General features: G+C 51.8%; 1 protein-coding gene across 1 annotated transcript; it reads left to right on the forward strand.

The window, feature by feature from the left end:
• The first annotated feature begins 12,395 nt into the window (after positions 1-12,395).
• RAX (retina and anterior neural fold homeobox) lies at positions 12,396-18,149 on the forward strand. Its single transcript, XM_070049872.1, has 4 exons — positions 12,396-12,769; positions 13,366-13,837; positions 14,133-14,386; positions 17,267-18,149. Exons 2-4 carry the CDS (start codon positions 13,549-13,551, stop codon positions 17,768-17,770), a joined length of 1,047 nt encoding a protein of 348 aa, XP_069905973.1. The 5' UTR covers positions 12,396-12,769; positions 13,366-13,548; the 3' UTR covers positions 17,771-18,149.
• Positions 18,150-18,391: the final 242 nt, after the last annotated feature.

Here is an 18,391-nt window from a genome sequence, read left to right on the forward strand (position 1 = left end):
CTCTCCAGGAGTGCTTCATCTTCCCAGACCGAAACTGTCCCCATTAGACAGTGACTCCCACTCCGCTCCCCCCAGCTCTGAACAACCAGCGTTCGACTCTCTGTCTCCTCGAATTTGATTTCTCCTAGTGTGCTACGTGAGTGGAATCATACACTATTTTGTCCGTTTCTAAGCAGCTGGTTTCATTCAGCATAGCACCTTCAAGGTGTCAGAGTGGCCGTCCTTTTGAAGGGTGAGTAATAAGGGATCCACTGCGTTGTGTTTGCCCATTTACCTGCTGTTGCACACGTGGGTGACACATACACTTTGGCTGCTGTCAATGACACTTCCAGGAACATGGCATACAAGTCCCTGATTCCAATTATTTCCAAAAGAGGAGTGGCTTGGGCCAGCGCCGCGGTTCAATAGGCTAATCCTCTGCCTGCAGCGCTGGCACCCCGGGGTTCTAGTCCTGGTCAGGGCGCTGGTTCTGTCCCAGTTACTCCTCTTCCAGTGCACCGGCCGCAGCAGCCATTGGGGGGTGAACTAATGGAAAAAGGAAGACCTTTCTCTCTCTCTCTCTCACTGTCCACTCTGCCTGTCCAAAAAAAAAAAGGAGGAGTGGCTTAATCATTCTTCCATTGGGATCTCCATTAAAAATAGCCATTTTGATGACTACAGAAACTACACGTGGAAAACATAAGAAAATTTAGGATCATACAAATTAAAACCAGACTCACAAATCTTATAATGTTTTAGCCCTTTTGACACATCGTATTTTGGAAAATTTTCAAGCCTAAACCAAAAGTGGAAAGGCTAATACAAGAAATTCACATGTACCAACGTTTAAAGTACTGCTATCCTCAGTGAACTCTATTTTCACAGCTCCTTCTATATACTAAAGACATTCCTGGGTGGTGTCTAATTTCTGGAGGCACAGAGAGAGAGCACATATGCACAGAATGGCGTTTGCTTGTTTTCTTAAGCCATTTCAGAAACCTTCCAGGAGTCCCGAGTTGTGCTCCTTTCAAGATCACTCACTGAACTGACAATGTACACACGCTGCAGTAAGCAGTAAGCTCCTGACATTTGAATAGAGATACCTCTGGGGAGCACCTTGAAGACACGATTGAAAGCATCTGGAAGCTAAGAGGGGCTAATTAGATTCATCAAGACATATTGGATCAGCATTTTCAGGGCTTAAGGGGTCAAAGGAGAAAGCACAATAAAAATGGACAAATGCCCATAAAACCACAGCAAACTGCAAACTCAACTAAGCTAGCAGCCTACAGGACTTACAGAAGCCACGTTGGCCCAGAACCACATTCCCTCGGTCGGGGAGGGCTCTGAGCAAGACGGCAGCCGCACTGCATGGGAGCCCCTGTCTCCCCACTTAATGAACCCTCACATCAAAGGCGGCAGAGGAAGCCCTGGCCAGCGCTGATGCTAACAAGACTGGAGTGGACTGAAACGCCTTTTGAAAGTGATCAAATGGTTTCGGGGGACCGCTGGAGAGGGAAAGCTAAGCAGTTTGACATTTTCCAAACACATGGGAAACAATTAATATTTTAGAAAATCTCCAGATGATTGAGTATAAGAATGTGGAAAAATGTACACTCGTGCCAATTAGTTGCTGTGTGAAATTAAACAGGTCACTTAACTGCTTCCTCACGTGTAAAATAGAGCTCTTGTCCTATAGCCAGCCATTAAATCAACTCCACTGACCACAGCATAGGAGCTGGTGCTGGGAGCTGACAGGTAAAAGCCTTGTTCTCATAAGGTTTAGATTCTAATTTGACCAGACAGGTAATAAACAAGTAAACAAGCAACAAAGAAGATAAGTTTGCAAAGTGGTAGGTCCAATGGCAAAAACCAGAAGGAGCATGAGATCATGTGACTGCTCAAGGCAGAAGGAGTAGTAAGTGCAAGGGTCCTGGGGGAGGGAAGAGCTCTTGAAGCGAGAAAAGGCCAGTGGCTCAGCGAGCCATCAGGTGGGATAGAAAAGTGCTCAGGAGTGTTCAATGAGGAGTTTGAGAGGTGGGAGAGGGGTGGGTCTTAGGGAGCACTGCAAGGAGTTTGGATTTTAACCCAAGAGCAGCAGGGAGCCTTTTGGTGGGTTATCATGCAAAGGGGGCCTTGATCAGAGTCATGATTTTGAATGGCTGGCTGGGTACAGATGGAAAAGTGGAGAAAAAGGAACCAAGAGTAGCAGGAGAACAGTTGAAAGGCTCACTCCTTGCCCACACTATAGTGCAGGTCTTTTATGCTGCCGCTTGACACAATGATGATACCCCATATCAGACTGCTAGATGATGATCCAAGTACCTGGGCCCCCACCACCCACCTAGGAGACCTGGCTGGTGTTCCCAGATCCTGGTTTCAGCCTGGTTTTTGTGATCACTTGGGCAGTGAACCAGTGCATGGAAGATCACTCTCTCTCTCTTTCAAATAAGTAAATAAATCTTGAAGAAGAAGGAAAAGCAGGAGAAAGAGGAGGAAGAGGTGGAGGAGAAGGGGAAGGAGGAGGAGGAGGAGGAGGAGAAAGATAATTCCTCACTGTGTCCAAACATGGTAGGAGGTGGCCTACACTGGGGCTGGGAAGCAGAGCCTATGATTTTCTCTCTGAGTATCTTTATCTGGCCCTGGTGTGAGAGTACTCCTGGTTTTTTCACACACACCACAGGGGGTCATCATGAAGGTAAGAAAGACAAGGGAGAGGAGAAGGCAGTGTCTGAACACGCAGTACTTAAATTCATCGTCTCAGTTCTGGAAGCTGGAGGCAGATGATGGTGCTGGTGGGGTTGGTTCCTTCTGAGGGCTCGGGGGAGACACTGGTGTTCTCAGCCTCTCTGCCTTCTTCTCTACATCCTCCCTGTGTCTGTGTCTCTGTCCAGATTTCCCCTTGTATCAGGGCACTAGTCGCATCAGTATGACCATGTCTTACCTAATTACTATGTGCAGCAACCTTGATGCCCAAGGTCACATTCTGGGATGCTGGGAGCTAGAGCTCCAGCACATGTATCACGTGTGATGGGGCCCAATTCAACAGAAAACAGAAACTAATAGTCTCGATCACTTCTGTGTCCTGGGCATTGAACCGAGGACTTTCTGAGGCTCTGTGAAGGAGTTGGGGGAAAACTTGTTCTGTGATGACCTGCAGAGCCATTCCCTAACAACACATGCACATATATGCACACACAGACATGCACACATAGGTGCACACACAGGCACACACAGATGCAGACTTGGCTCCCTGCAATAATGCCACCTTGGCTTCATCTACTGGAGCACGTCTTCTTTACAGGTGGAGGATGAGCTGGTGAGTAAAGATGTGAGCAAGACATGGAAACAAGCAAGGAACACTCAGGAGGGGACAAAGGTGACATTGTGTGGCTGGTCTGTGGAAGGGATTGTCACATGTGAGCAATTCAACGTGAACACTGGTGCACTCCCAAAGCCAACGGTCATCCGTGAGAGTTGCTCCACTGCTTGTCTTTCCCAGTGCACCTCTTCTCACTGCCTTAAGGACATCAGAAATTGGTTATGTTACAACCTTCTGACAGTCATTGTGCAAAGCAGGAAGTGTTCTACAAATGCCAACCAGAAGAAACAAACAAAATGGGCAACAGACTTGAATCGGCATTTTCCCCCTGACATACAAAAGGAGAAAAAGCCCAGGAAAAGATGTCCAGCTTGGCTGATAATTAGTGAAATCCATGCAACTAACAACCACAATGAGATGCCACTCCACATTTGTCAAGATGACTATTGAAAAGTAAATAAATAACCTAAACATTTGCAAGGATGTGGAAAAATTACAGTCTTCATGCTTTGGTACTGGGAATGTACAAGTGTAGCTGCTATGGAAAATTATGTGGCAATTCCCCAAAATTTAAACATAGAATTGCCACATGATCCAGCAAAAGAATTGAAAGTAGGGACTCAAATGGGTGTTTGTATCCTCATGTTCATAGTAGCCTTGTTCACAAGAACCAAAGCATGGCAGCAACTCCAGTGGATGGATGGATGGATGGATGGATGGATGATAAAAAAAAAATGAGCTCTAAAATACCATAGAAAAATATCCAGCTTCAAAAAGGAAAGAAATTCTGACACTCACTACTACATGGATGAACCTTGAGAACATTGTGCCCTGTGAAATAAACCAGTTACTAAAGGACAAATACTTGATGTTTCCAATTGCATAGGGAATGTACGATGGCGAATGCCAAGGAGTAGGAGAAGCAGAGGCTGGGGTGTTGGTATTTAATTGGGACAGTGCAGAGCTTCAGTTTGGGAAGTGGAAAAATTCTGGAGAAGGATGGTGGTGATGGTTCCAGGGCAATGTGAATGTGCTTAATGCCACAGAATGTAATATTGAAAGATGGTAAGACTGTACATTTTTTAGTTATATATATTGACCACATTTTTAAAAAGGAGTAGGAGAGGTAATTATGGTCTTTGAATTTTTTTGTGTCATTCCTGCCCAGTTTCTCAGGGTTTGGCTACATTCCAGGTTTTTCTTCATTCTCTACATTCAAACTAATAAATGTGACTGTGTTAAACTCCTATTTTAAGAAGCCAACCAACCACCAATGATGGGGAAAAAAAGAATGAGTATGTTAACTTTGAACTAAAATGGAGGAAGTGTGATCTAAATATATATATATATATATTTATATATGGATTTAAATTCATAAAACAGAGTTGTGCTATAATCACCTATCTGGATGTGTGGTATAGAAAGATGTTTCTTTCCAGAACTATGAATACTATGGAAGTCTGGGAGTACTCATGTGGGAAACCCCAAGTTAAAATTTAAAACTGAGATTTCCTGTGTGTAGGTGACAGTTTTGCTGGCAGCAGCCTCATGGGGTTTCAACACAATGTTCTAGCAACCTCATGTTCTGCAGGAGAGCCAGGGTCCCCTTCTACAGAGGAATCAGATGAAGCCAGGCCAGGGAATATCGCTGGATGAGCCAAGTGAGTAAGTGGATACCAAACTCAGTCCCTTTTTTTAAAGATTTATTTATTTGAGAGGCAGAGTTACAGATAGAGAGGGAGAACCATTTGGTTTACTCCCAAATGGCTGCAACAGCCAGGAGCTTCTTCCAAGTCTCCTACATGGGTGGAGAGATCAAGTACTTGGGCCATCCTCTGCTGCTTTTCCAGGACATTAGCAGGGAGCTGGATCAGAAGTGGAGCAGCTGGGACTCGAACCAGCACCCATATGGGATGCAGGCACTTCAGGCAGAGGCTTAACTTACAACACCACCATACCTGCCCCCAAACTCAGTCCTTTATAAACCACCTTCATGATCTGTGTGATGTCCATGAATTACCAATTCCATTGTTTAACTAATATTGCTCTATAAATAAAATCACTTTGTAAATGCAATATATTTGCCTTAGAGCATAAATGGAAAGCCAGTGTGTCCTAATAAGATGGTAACTCTCGATGCATGGGAGCACAGGACACTAGGCAAACTCTTCAGTTCCAGCAGGCTACTGATGCCTGCTACAGGCTGAGTGTGAGGGCTCATTCTGTGTTTTAAAAAAAAGATGTTCAGGGACTATAAAAACTATTGACTAAACGTCTTTTGCTTAACAAATAATTGAAAGAGAAGTTATGACAGATGAGGTTCCCAGGGAAGCAGTCCTTGGATTCTCAGAATTTGTGGAGCAGGTTTCTTGGAGGGAGAGACGGAGCTGGGATGCAGTCCCAAGAGCAGTCTCAGCTCATTCTCAAGGAGCTCAAATGGTCCTGCACATTTGTCCTGGGTCAAGAGCAGAGAGCCAAGGCCCCTGCAAAGACCAGTCATTAGCTATGGGCAACATGGGAGAGAAAGCCACCATGGACAGAGCAAATCTCTTCAACCCAGGGCAGTTCCTGGAAGGGACTCAGCAGAGAACCATCAGCCACCATGGGGAGGCTGAGCAAATCTACTGAACAAACCAAAAACAAAGACAAAATCCCTGGTCCAAGAGCTTACAAGTCCAGTGGGTTGCAGAATCAAGAAAAACACAATGCATGGGTAAATACTGTAGCGTATTAGGAAGTGGTAAGTTCTCTTTAAACATTTTTTTAAAATAGTAAGGAAGAGAACATCAGGAACTTCAGTGTATGGTTGTTAATCCAGTGGTCAGGGTAGACCCTCGGAAACAGCAATATTTGAACAAAAACTTGAAGGGGATAAGGAAGTTAGCACCCATTGTGGGTGATGCATTGTAGGGAGAAGCAACAACCAATGTCAAGGCTGCTCCAGGAGCAGCAAGATGAACACAGTAGCTGAATCTGATGCAGCAAGAGGAAGAGGAGCTGAGACAAGGTCAGGGGCAACCAAGTCACGTAGGACCTTGCAAGCCACCCAGGGACTTTAGGGAGACAGGGGGCTACCACAAGCAATCAAGCAAGGGTTTATCATAATGATTGACATTGTCTGACTGTGTCAAAAGGATTGCCTTGGCTTCTATGTTGAGAAGAGATCTAAGGGAGACAGGTACCTCTGGAGAGACATAATGGTGGCTTACACCAGGCTGGAGGTGAAGCTAGAGCCAACAAGAGTTTCTGGTTAAGAGCAGGGGAAATGTGTGGATTTGGGCTTAAGAAACATGGAGGATGGAACAGGCACTCCTAGATGTGAGGCAGACCAGGGTGGAAGAGGTTCAGGAGCGAAATTCTGCTTGGAAGTTGGGACATGCTAACGCGGGGGTGCTCACCCACACACAAGGGAAAGGTCTACCAGGCAGCTAACCGTGTGCCTCTGAGCATCTGAGCTTCTGCCATGCAGACTGAGTCCCACAGTACCGAGCTCATCAATGGAGCAGGTGGAGACAGAGAGCAGGACCCAGCACTTCCCGGTTTTGAAAAACGAAGGCAAATCCACCTCTGCAGATACTGAGAAGGAGCAGCCAGAGAGGTAGAGGGAAAACGGAAGGGCATGAAAACCTGGAGACCAAATGACTTAGGAGACTCCTGGTTGTGTAGTGAAAGTACTCCTATTTATAGCTGCTTTCAAACAACTAACGTGAATTGTGAATCATTGAACTCAACTGAGAAGAGATGCTTGCAGGTGATTGGCCAGTGTTTGTGAACAGAACTGGCTCCCTGAAAGAAGAGGGAAGAGGGCATTTGGTGCGGCGATGAAGCTATTGCTTGGGATGCCTGTGTTCCGACAGAGTTCCTAGGCTTAAGACCCAGCTCCACCTCTAATTCCAGCCTCCTGCTAATGTGCACCCTGGGAGGCAGCAGTGTTGGTTTGAGTACTTGGGTCCCTACTATGCACTTGGCAGATCCAGATTGAACTGGTGGGCTCCCTGCTTTGGCCTGGCCCAGCCCAGGCTGTTGTGGGCATCTGGAGAGTGAATCAGTGTCTGGGTTCTTTCTCTCTCTCTCTGCCTTTAAAATAAAATAAATCAAAATACTTTTATGTTTTTAGTTACAAGAAGGAGAGGATATACTAGAGATCCTAGGTCTGGGTGGGGGTTGGGTCAAGGCTGTTGTGAAATGAGTGTCCTTGGATTTGCCTTCTTAGGGCTCTAAGAGGATTGAGCTGCTTCAAGACCCTCATCCCTTCAAGATAAATGTCTCTAGTGCTTCCCTAGTCACTCTGAATTCAATTAGTTTAATTAGAAAACAAGTAAAGAGGAATTATCTTAATATAGCTTTGCCGCTAACAACTAAAAAAAAAAGGTCTATTTCTTTGGCAGAAATCCAAGTTTCTTCTATGCATATTCTGAGATCATGATGAAATTTCCATTTTTTAGCGAAAAATGGACATATCTCATTGATCATGTTTTTGTTTTATTTTTAGTAATAATAATCACTTTTTGATTTCTTTGCTAGTGGATCTGTGGAAACCATTCATCGAGGGGAGTGCTCTGATTTTTGGTGTATGTCAAGTTGTGTAGTGAAAATACTATTATAGCTGCTTTCCAACTACTCAGCTGAGAAGAGATGCCAACCATGGGCTCTCCTAAGGGGGAGGAGCCAGGTCCAACTCACCAGTGGGTGGGAAGGAAATCAGCTGTCTGCTAAGATGCCCTGCGAATCTGTGTCACGTGATTTCTTTTCCCCTTACATTGAGGCACCTGGTGTGCCTCATTTGTAAAACCAACTCAGGACCAAGATAATTGGTTTGGTAGATGATAGTAGGGTAGTGTGACAAGTGACTTTATTGAGTTTGTACCAATTATAAATGCAGGGACACTAAAAATAGTGTATTGAAGTATCTTCAGGCTGTGTGCATAACGTATATATAAACCATAAGTTAATTTGACGTTTAGACTTGGGTCCCACCATCATCATTCTTATTATGGAAATGCAATTATTATAAAATATGAAAAATATCCAAAATTTGAAACACATTTGGTCCCAAGCATTTCAGATAAGGGAGCTCAACAACCTGTACCGGGGAGAATTCACAGCATTAAAGGCAAAGGCTTCAAACTATATTGTCATAAATCACAGGGAGTTATTTGGAGAAAACCAAAGTTCAACAGTATATTTAATTTATTTATTAAATGGATCTGTCGTCATTGCAACTAGCAATTGGTTAGACACCACTCATCGTATCTGTCTAATTCCCATACTACTATGAACTACATACCTGTCCTCCTTGACTCCCAAATTTTCTTGCTTTAATTCCCCTGCAGTGCCAGCCTCCCATGTGGGTGCTGGTTCTGGTCCCGGCTGCTGCACTTCTGACCGAGCTCCCTGCTAATGTGCCTGGGAAGGCAGCAGAAGATGGCCTGAATGCTTGGACCCCTGTGCCCATGTAGGAGACCTGGAAGAAACTCCTGGCTTCTGGCTTCTGTCCCAGCCCTGGCCGTTGCAGCCATTTGGGGAGTAAACCAGCAGTGGACAGGAGATCTTTCTCAGTCTCTCCCTCTCTCTGTAACTCTGCCTTTCAAATATGTAAAATTTTAAAATACTTTTTTAAAAAAAAATTCACCTGCTAGTTCTCCTAGAGCACCTGAAGAATGAACAGGCACACATCACACCGAGAGGCAGTATTTGTGGTGGTTAGAAGTACAAATTCCTGAATAAAACTCCTGGGTTCAAATCCTGACTCCAGCTGAAATCAGCTGCATGACTTTGACAACTGACTTGGCTTCTCTGTGTATCCATTTCCTTATCTGTCAAGTGGGGTGATAACAACATCCTCCTCACAGCCTTAGCATGAGGTCGAAATTCAGGAATCCATGTACAGTACTAAAGAGTGTGCATGGGGCTGGTTGTGCCCCACTTAAAAAGAATGTGGCAAATACCCACTGGCATATAGTCACAGATAGTTCAATAAATAGTCAGTCTCGGGGCAAGCATTGTGGCGCAGCAGGTTAAGCCGCCTCTTGGAATGTACATGTCCCATATCAGTTTGAGTCTCAGCACTTCTGCTTCTGACCCAGGTCCCTGCGAAGGCATCCTGGGAGGCTTGGGTCCCTGCTACCCACATGAGAGACTTGGATGGAGTCCTTGGCTCCTGACTTGAACCTGGCCCCGTTCTGGCTGTTACAGGCATTTGGGGAGTGAACCAGTAGATGTAAGATCTCTCCCTCTGGGGCTGCCACTGTGGTGTAATGGGTAAAGCCACCGCCTACAGCGCCAGCATCCCTTATAGGCGCCGGTTTGAGTCCCAGCTGCTCCTCTTCCAATCCAGCTCTCTGCTATGGCCTGGGATAGCAGAAGACGGCCCAAGTCCTTGAGCCCCTGCACCCACGTGGGAGACCCAGAAGAAGCTCCTGGCTCCTGGCTTCGGATCAGCGCAGCTCTGGCCGTTACAGCCATCTGGGGAGTGAACCAGCGGATGGAAGACCTCTCTCTGTAACTCTGTATTTCAAATAAATAGAATAAAATCTTTAAAAAGAAAAAAAGATCTCTCCCTCTTTCTCTCTCTGTTGCTCTGCCTCTCAATTAGGTTAAACATATATATATATATATATATATTAAATACTAGCTCTTAGTGTGTGTATTTTTAACTCTTGCCAGTTGAATTTGCTGAACTTCAAAGTATGTGGATTGATTGATGCATGTCACATGTAATGATTACAGAAGTTGTGTTCAGTGTTAGGTTGCCTTCCCTGAACTAGCAAGAGAAGGTTGTCCTCTACTGTGGTGTGACATTGGGGGGGGGGGGGAGCCGTTCTAGGACGAAAACACATCCACTCAGGGGCGAGTCCAACATCAACAACTGAATGAGTTTCATTCGCTTTAAGAAGTGATATCATATCACGTAGGTCCTTAAGTAGACTTTTTATTTCACCAAAATGTAAAACATTGCTGACGAGTGAAATTACCAGAAGCCGTGGCAGATGGCTCTAACTCACAGGCGGCCTTCTCCCGCCCCACCCACGGCACAGGGAATCCATTTTTGAGAGGTCTGTTTGTCCTGCAACGGTTCAAGAACATTTCCAGGCATTGCACTTCCTACACACACGCAAAAGCGTCACTTTATCCTACAACTCCCCCACCTCTGCAAATGTATTTCTCCAAACCACACCAAGTTTAATGGGGCTAAGTTCAGCCTGCAGGTGGGAGCCGCACTTTTCTTTGATCCCGCTAATGAATTAATGAATTTACCACAGGTTGGGTTCAGAAGCCAGGCTCCTAGTTTTGCTGAAGCGCGGCTGATTATGAACTGGTGTAACTGCTGGACAAATGCAGCTTCGCGCTAGGAGAATTAGGGACATGGCCGAGTCCATTCATCTGCCCTAATCGAGTTCTTGGGAAATACACATGCAGATTAGCCCCTAACAATGACCCCCGGCCGATTGCTTGGAGTACCCTCCACTGCGCCCACAATGGAATTGACTGGCCCTTTATGTCCTACACAAAGGCAGCCCCAACCTCCTCTTGTCCTGCTCAGTCCCACAGGCCCCTCGCCAGTGGCCGTGCAAGTCTTTTCGCTTCTCTCCCCAGACTCTGAAATAAACAGTAAATAAAAGCTCACGTCCCCGGGGCCCGTTAAGGAGAGCTGGGCAGCTCCAAAGAGAATGAACTTTGGAAAACAAGCCCATAAACCCTTCCGTGGCGTGTGGGCAGCGGCTTAAGAAACCGGGGCCAATCTTTGTTTAGTGACGATTAAAGAGATCAATTTAATATTGGGAAACTTTCCGCAGAAAGCCTTCTCAGTCGCACGGGACGCAACAAGCAGCAGTGAATTACCCCTACGGCTCCCTGCGCTCAGCAGCTCAGCCACCTGGGCTGTCACAACTGGTCTGGCTGGCAGCAGGTGGCTGCAGCCTGGGAAGCCCGAGGGGGACTCGGGGCTGGCTGCCTCTAGCTGGCAGGGGAACCTCCCCCGCTTGGTGAAGTCACCCAGACCCCAGGGCCCACGGGCCATTCTCTGTAGACTCTTACTGGTATGGCTGGTTGTTTATTTTTATTGGACAGAGACACACACAGAGAGAAAGCTCTCATCCACTGGTTTACTCCTGAAATGCCCTCAGTGGCCAAGGCTGAGCTGAGCTGAGCTGAGTCAGGAGCCAGGAATTTAGTCCTGGTCTTTAGGGAGTGGGCAGGACCCCAGTCAAAACCCAAAAAGACCCCATAACTGTAAGTGATGTATAAAAAGCTAAGGTGCAGTTAATTTCACTTTTCTTAGAAATAATTTCTGATTTCGAAAAGTAGTTCAATTTCTTTTTTTTAACCCCTTTCATTCCCTCTCTTAAAAACTTTTTGTTTCTGTTTTATTCGAAAGGCAGAGACAATGCTATGCCTCAGATCTCCCCCAATACCCTGGGCTAACAAGCTGAAAGCCAGGAGCCAGAAACTCAATCAGGGTCTCCCACGTTGGGGGGCATAAATCCAAGTGCCTGAGCCATCACCTGCCACCTCCCAGGGTGCAGCATTGGCAGGAAGCTGGGTTAGAAGCAGAGCCAGGCCTCGAACCAGGCACCCGGGCATGGGATGTGGGCATCCCAAATGGATTTTAGCTGCTGCTCCTAGTGCCTGCTAAGTAGTTCCCGTTTTTACTTACTTCAAATTCATATGCATACAATTTCTAGCTTATATGGTCCTATTAAAATAGATTAATTAACATAAGGAGCCCCTGCCCATCCCATATGCCCACCACGGAGAATATTCACTGGTCCTTGGCAAATGTCCTTCTAACCCTAATTTAAAGGTGGAGGATCAGAGCGGGTGTTTGTCGCCCCCCAGGCTCGCCGTGGTCAGCCTGTTTGGTGGGACGCTGGGCCCTCGGGAGAGTTAAGGATGTCTCTACTTCAGAGATGCCAAGAGCGCTGTCCCCTCAGTCCTTGCGTTTGAATTCTCCTTTCCGGCTGCGGCGCAATGAGGACCAAGCCCTCTGCGGGCCCCGACCCGGGTTTGCCCGCCCCAGGGTGCGCCAGCGCCAGGCGATGAGAAAAGGCACCCGGCCTCCCCCATCTTCTTCCTCCTCGGCCTGAGTCGCTCTGGGCCACGGAAGCCTCGCGGGGCCCCCGAGGGGGACAAACGCAAGCGGATTACCCAGGAACCCGCAGGGAAGCGCGAGCCCGAGAGCGCGCCGAGGTCCTGCCCGGGGCGCCGCGGGCGCCTGCTGGGCCTGGCGATGTATTAGGAGCCAGGGGCGGGGGCGAGTCGGGGCGACGCCGCTGGGCATCACGGCAGGACCCTGTCCTTCCGCGGGCGGGTCAGTGAGACTCAGGAACCCGCTGCAGGAGTCGGATTCCGGGCCAGGCTCTGAGTTCGCGGAGCCCCGCGGACACCTATGGCCCCGTCGCGTCCTGGGGCGGGCGCTGCCCGCGGCAAGCCCGAAGGGACGGGGAGGAACCGTTAGAACAGATAAAGGTAGGCACACCCCACGAATGGGGGACTTCGGATGCTACGAGTAGAATGGGGGAATTCGAACCCCGAGCCGGATGGACCGACGCTTCAGCTGCGACACGTCGGGCACGGGCTCGGTGTTCCCGGGGCGCTCGGCCCCGGGGCTCAGCCCTGCGGAGACCGTGCCCGACTGCGGAGGCGGGTGTGGGGCGGGACAGGAAGCATGAGCCCGAGGCCGGGGTCAGTCCCAGGCGAACCGGCTGCGGCGACAGGAGCCCCAGGCCCCCCGAGGTGCGCCGCAGAGCGTCAGCCCCGCCGAGCCGGGACAGAGGGGCGGGGAGGAGCGGGCCTCGGACGTTGCGCCGCCGGTTCTCGGAGACTCGCTTGTAGGGCTTGAAGCAGATCCGAAGGAGGGGTGGGTTGTTCTGCGTGCCGGCCCCAGGGCGGTAGGGCGAGGACCCTGAGGCTTGGCGGGGAAAGGGCCCGCCCCCCTGCGGAGGGAGGGCCCGGGAGAAGGGGCTGGGTCCCGGGAGATATGGGAGGAGCCCGAGGCCCGCTGCTCCCCGCCTTTAGCGCCTGGAGCCCCAGCTGCCTGGAGGCCGAACTTCCGTCTCCTGCAGGCACAGAGGCGGCGGCCAGTCCAGCGCTCACCCACCTCCAGCGCGCACAGCCCGGGCGGGCAAGGCCCACCAAGCTTGACCTTGGGTCTCGACCCGTCGGGTTTCACCGCACCCCGGAGACAGCCGCCTTCGAGTCCCCTGTCGCTGTCTCAGCGCGCCCCTCTCTCGCCTCCGGCGATCCCCATGCACCTGCCCGGCTGCGCGCCCGCCATGGCCGACGGGAGCTTCTCGCTCGCCGGCCACCTGCTCCGCAGCCCGGGCGGGAGCTCCTCCAGGTTGCACAGCATCGAGGCCATCCTCGGCTTTACCAAGGACGATGGGCTCCTCAGCGCTTTCCCGGCGGAGCGAGGCATCCGGGGCGCCAAGGAGCGGGATCGGAGGCTGGGTGTGCGGCCCGCCTGTCCCAAGGAAATCGGGGAAGATACTGAGCCCTCCTCGGCGCCCGCCCCGGCGCCCGCCCCGGAGTATGAAGGTGAGTATACGTCCTGGCCCACAGCGAGACCCCCTCGGCGCCCTAGTGTGGGAGATCTGCAAGACAGCGCCCCTTCCCCAACTTCTACTCAGGCACCTGGGCGCAGGGCTGGGGTCTCTGTCTGCGGCGGGAGCGTTCCACTTGTGTTCCTGGAAAGCTTAGGGACCCCCTCACAGCCCTCGCCTCCCTCCTCCGCAGACCATATAGCAGCCAGCGCCCTCAGGGAGGGGAGGTAGGATAGGCCCGGGGGCGCTCCGCCGAGTCTCTCTGAACCTCTCGGGCCTCGTCGCCCCAGCTCCCCGCCCCTACTGCCCCAAGGAGCCCGGGGACGCACGGCCGAGCTCGGGGTTGCCGGGCGGGCCGGCCGCAGGCGACCCGAAGCCGTCGGAGGAGGAGCAGCCCAAGAAGAAGCATCGGCGCAACCGCACGACGTTCACCACGTACCAGCTGCACGAGCTGGAGCGCGCGTTTGAGAAGTCCCACTACCCCGACGTGTACAGCCGCGAGGAGCTGGCCGGCAAGGTCAACCTACCCGAGGTCCGCGTGCAGGTAAGGCGCGCGATGGAAGGGGCCGTGGCCTAAACTGCTCCTCCGCATCCCTGGGCGTCCACAGGGTGCGTCCTGGCCTTGGCGCCGGACCAAGCGGGAGGGACGTCGTTGGTCTCCACGCCTCACGCTCTGGCCCTGCGGGATGACCTCCCCTCGGGGACTCCCAATTCTGGACGGAAAAGAGGAATTGCTAGGTGGAGCGGTTGAGTCCGCAGCCTCAGCCTGGGTGGAAGGGGAATGGGGAATGGGGAGGCAGCGGCTCGAGGACACCCGGGTTGGGCCCCCAAATGCCACCTGCGTGGCTGGCTGCACACACCAGGTTGAAAACGAAAGTCCTGTATCCTGTCGAGGGCCTTGACCGCTCTCGGCTGAATCTTTGGATGCAAACCGAGTTTTCCATCGCTGGTGCACATCCAACCCAACCCGGCGCGGCAGAGGCCCTCTCTCTTTATTCTAAAGGGGTTTTCGCTTTAATTAAAGCTGAATTCTCTTTAATCCCCGATCATTAAAATATTTGAAAGCCTTAAATATTTGCTAGTCATCTGTGAAAAAGTCTGGGAGGAGTTCCAAACTGTGAGAGTTTCCCGAGGCCTGGAAGGAAGACGCGGGGAGCAGATTCCTCCGGGTCTGAACGGCAGGCGAGCGGGGCATGGCATCTTTGTGTTTGTCTGATACAGGAGATTTCCAGGAATGAAAACACTCAGGTGAATGTGGGCTTTCACCCATGCCTTAAAAGTAAAAGGGGACAGGCTCTAGCCCTTTGCCTCTTCTGCTTAGTTTAGGGGTTGAAAGCAATTTGTAAAAGACATGGTTTTTACAAAACAGTTCTCCAGTGACTCAGGGTTAACTAGCAAGGACTGTTCAATTTCTCCTGATCTGGGACCGTAAAACTGCGATTATTTTGTTGAAGGGGTGGAAACTTTAGCACCTGCTTTCCAGGGAGGGTGCGGGGGTGGGGGCAGAGGGAGGGAAAGATGAGTGAAGAGGCGGCCAAGGCTGCTGCCACCTGAGTCCATCTTCTGCCTCCCTGTCTACACCTGTTCTGGCTTTTGGGCTCCTCCTTTAAGTCTGCAACTTCTCTGTGACCACAGGGCCAGCAGGGTGTCCTGCATGTGGCTGCATCCTTTTTTTTTTTTAAGATTATATATATATATATATATATATGAGAGATTTTACTCCCCAGATAGTCTCAATGGCCAGCACTGGGCTAAGCTTTTTTCCTAGGTCTCCCATGTGGGTGGCAAGGGCCAAAACACTTGGGCCATCTTCCACTGCTTTTCCTAGGCCTTTAGCAGGGAGCAGGATTGGAAGTGGAGCACAAATGGGATGCTGATGTCCCAGGCAGCGACTTGACCCACAGTGCCACTACACCAGCCAGACTGCGTGCTTGACACAGGACTGTGATGTAATGGGGTGTGTGTGTTTGGGGGTGGGGGGACGAGGCAGGGTCTCTTACCTTGTTAAGGGCAGCAGTAAAGTAGCCGACTTTCCCAGCCTTTCGTCCTCTGTCCCTGGATACTGGATCCAAAGGCCTGAGCTGATGTGGGAAGGGGCGATGGGGTGGACAGGCAAAGGCCCCCCGCCATGTCAGTGTTGCTCTTTTCTGTGCTGTCAGCCCACGTCCAGTATTTCCCTGACATTCAGGACCTGGGGTACCCAGACAAACCTTTTACAAGAAGGGTCAGGGATAACCTACATTTTTGCTTTGTCTCATTCCCCCCCCCCATACCTCTCTCTCTCTCTCTCTCTCTCTCTCTCACACACACACACACACACACACACACACACACACCCCTTCCCAGCTCCGCGCAGGTGCTGTGTTTCTGCTTTCTCAGCTCTCCTAGAAGGTCCTCCCTTACCCCCTTTCTGGGCAAGGCTGCTTTGTCCCTTCATGGCCTGCACTACTGCCCCCTCTTCCCCTCAAGAGGAAAACACTAAAACACTGAAGCCGGCAGCATGGAGGTGGCCAAAGTTCATCCACAGTCTGCGGACTAAGCCCACTTGCTCTGTTCTGTTCGCAGGGGGTGGTAGTGAGACATTAATTGCACTCTTTCTGGTACTTTAAAAATCTTTTCTGAGAACTGCATTTACTTAAAAGGGAGGGAGGGAGGAAAGGAGAGAGAGCGAGAGAGCGAGAGCTAGAGTGAGCGAGCTCTTATGCACTGGCAATGCAACCCAGGAGCCCAGTAAGCTTGACCATCACCTCGGCCTTGCAGGCCCCATCAGCAGAAAGCTCTCGGTAAGGAGTTCCTCAGTAGGAAGAAAGAGGAGGAGGAGGGTGGAGGAAGGAGAGGAGGCAGAGGAGGAAGAGGTGGAGAACGAACTTGTACTCATTGAGTTACAACCTTAGGGTAAAGTCAAAACTAATTCACAAAGTAAAAATACATAGCATAAACTTGAATGGGAGTAATCTTTCAAAATCATCAGAAAGGAACGCCGGAAACACTACATTAAATAAAAATGAAAAATCTTACAACAGCCACAAGTCAAATATGCACGGAGAAGATGAACCCACGTGCTTGATCCTGCGTTCACTACCGCTGATCCGTAGGAGCGGCTGCGTGCGTTTTGTCTGTGTAGTCGGGCAGACGGTCCAGGGCAAAACGGCAGCTCCCGGGAGCTGGCCCGTCGAGGGAGGAAGCTGAGCTGAGCTCACTTTTTTTTCTGGGCACCTGCTCCGTGTCAGGAGCTGGAAACCAGTACAAGGACGGGCCACGCGGAGACGAACCGGGAAAGATTCGGGAGAGGCGAGGCCGGAGGGGGGACCGAGGGACGACACCAGCAGGGGAGGACGGGGTGAAAGGGGGGGCAGGCTGCGGCTGTGTGCGACCCGCCCCGGTGGAGTGCCGCAGCCCACGGCCGCTCTGCTCTCTCCCGCAGGTGTGGTTCCAGAACCGACGAGCGAAGTGGCGGCGGCAGGAGAAGCTGGAGGTGTCGTCCATGAAGCTGCAGGACTCGCCGCTCCTCTCCTTCAGCCGCTCCCCGCCCTCGGCGGCCCTGGCGCCCCTCGGGGCCGGCCCGGGCGGCGGCAGCGGCGGCGGCGGCGGGGGGCCGGCGGGAGGCGCCCTGCCGCTCGAGTCGTGGCTCGGGCCGCCGTTGCCCGGCGCGGGCGCCACGGCGCTGCAGAGCCTGCCGGGCTTCGGGCCGCCGGCGCAGAGCCTGCCGGCCAGCTACACGCCGCCGCCGCCCTTCCTGAACTCGCCGCCGCTGGGCCCCGGCCTGCAGCCCCTCGGGCCGCCGCCGCCCGCCTACCCCTGCGGGCCGGGCTTCGGGGACAAGTTCCCGCTGGACGAGGCGGACCCGCGCAACAGCAGCATCGCCGCGCTGCGCCTCAAAGCCAAGGAGCACATCCAGGCCATCGGGAAGCCGTGGCAGGCCCTCTAGGGCCCCGGGGACCGTGGCGGGAGCCGTCGTCGGGCTGCGCAGCTGGCACCCGCACGCGCACCCTCCGCTCGGCCCTTTCTTTCCCCTTCCCGCCTGCAGGCGGCAGGCCAGGCTTGGGTCGGGGACGCGCTCCTGCCCCCCTGACCCCCGGGGGGAGGCCCGGGACTGTCGCTGCTGGCCGCGCCGCTCCTGTTCCCGAGGGCCTGGGGCCTCCAGACCCAGGGGGAGCCAGCCCTCTTGACCTTGGCCGCTCCCGGAAGGCGCGGCGATCCCCAGATAACGTCGACAAGAAGCAGGCGGCGGCAGAAAAATAGTTTGAGGACGTGTTCCTATCAGTAGTTTCAGAGAATCCGGGAGGAGAATTAAAGAGTGACTTGTTTTGGTTTGACCTTGGTGAAGCGCGCTCGGGAACACGAAGGCGGAAAAGTGCTGGGCGCGCGGGGTGGCTGTGCGGGACCCGGGGGGCGGGGAAAGCAGAGCGCTGTGCGGGAGCCCAGTGCAGACCCTGGGGACCCTTGGCGGCAGCGGAGAGTCGGGAGGGACCCTCGGCCGGCAGTGCCCTGCCCCGACGTTCTTCACCACCTGGTCCCGGGCGAGGGCCGAGCGTCCAGCAGCTCCCGG

Source organism: Oryctolagus cuniculus, chromosome 10 (genome assembly GCF_964237555.1).
Source record: "Oryctolagus cuniculus chromosome 10, mOryCun1.1, whole genome shotgun sequence".
Classification (NCBI taxonomy): Eukaryota; Metazoa; Chordata; class Mammalia; order Lagomorpha; family Leporidae; genus Oryctolagus; species Oryctolagus cuniculus.

What these genes read in the sequence shown, in the direction of transcription:
- RAX (XM_070049872.1), top strand. Translation starts at nt 13,549, where the DNA reads ATGCACCTGCCCGGCTGCGCGCCCGCCATGGCCGACGGGAGCTTCTCG. An exon ending in GCCCGCCCCGGAGTATGAAG is followed by an intron (nt 13,838 to 14,132) that starts GTGAGTATACGT and finishes TCGTCGCCCCAG; the next exon opens with CTCCCCGCCCCTACTGCCCC. An exon ending in TACCCGAGGTCCGCGTGCAG is followed by an intron (nt 14,387 to 17,266) that starts GTAAGGCGCGCG and finishes TCTCTCCCGCAG; the next exon opens with GTGTGGTTCCAGAACCGACG.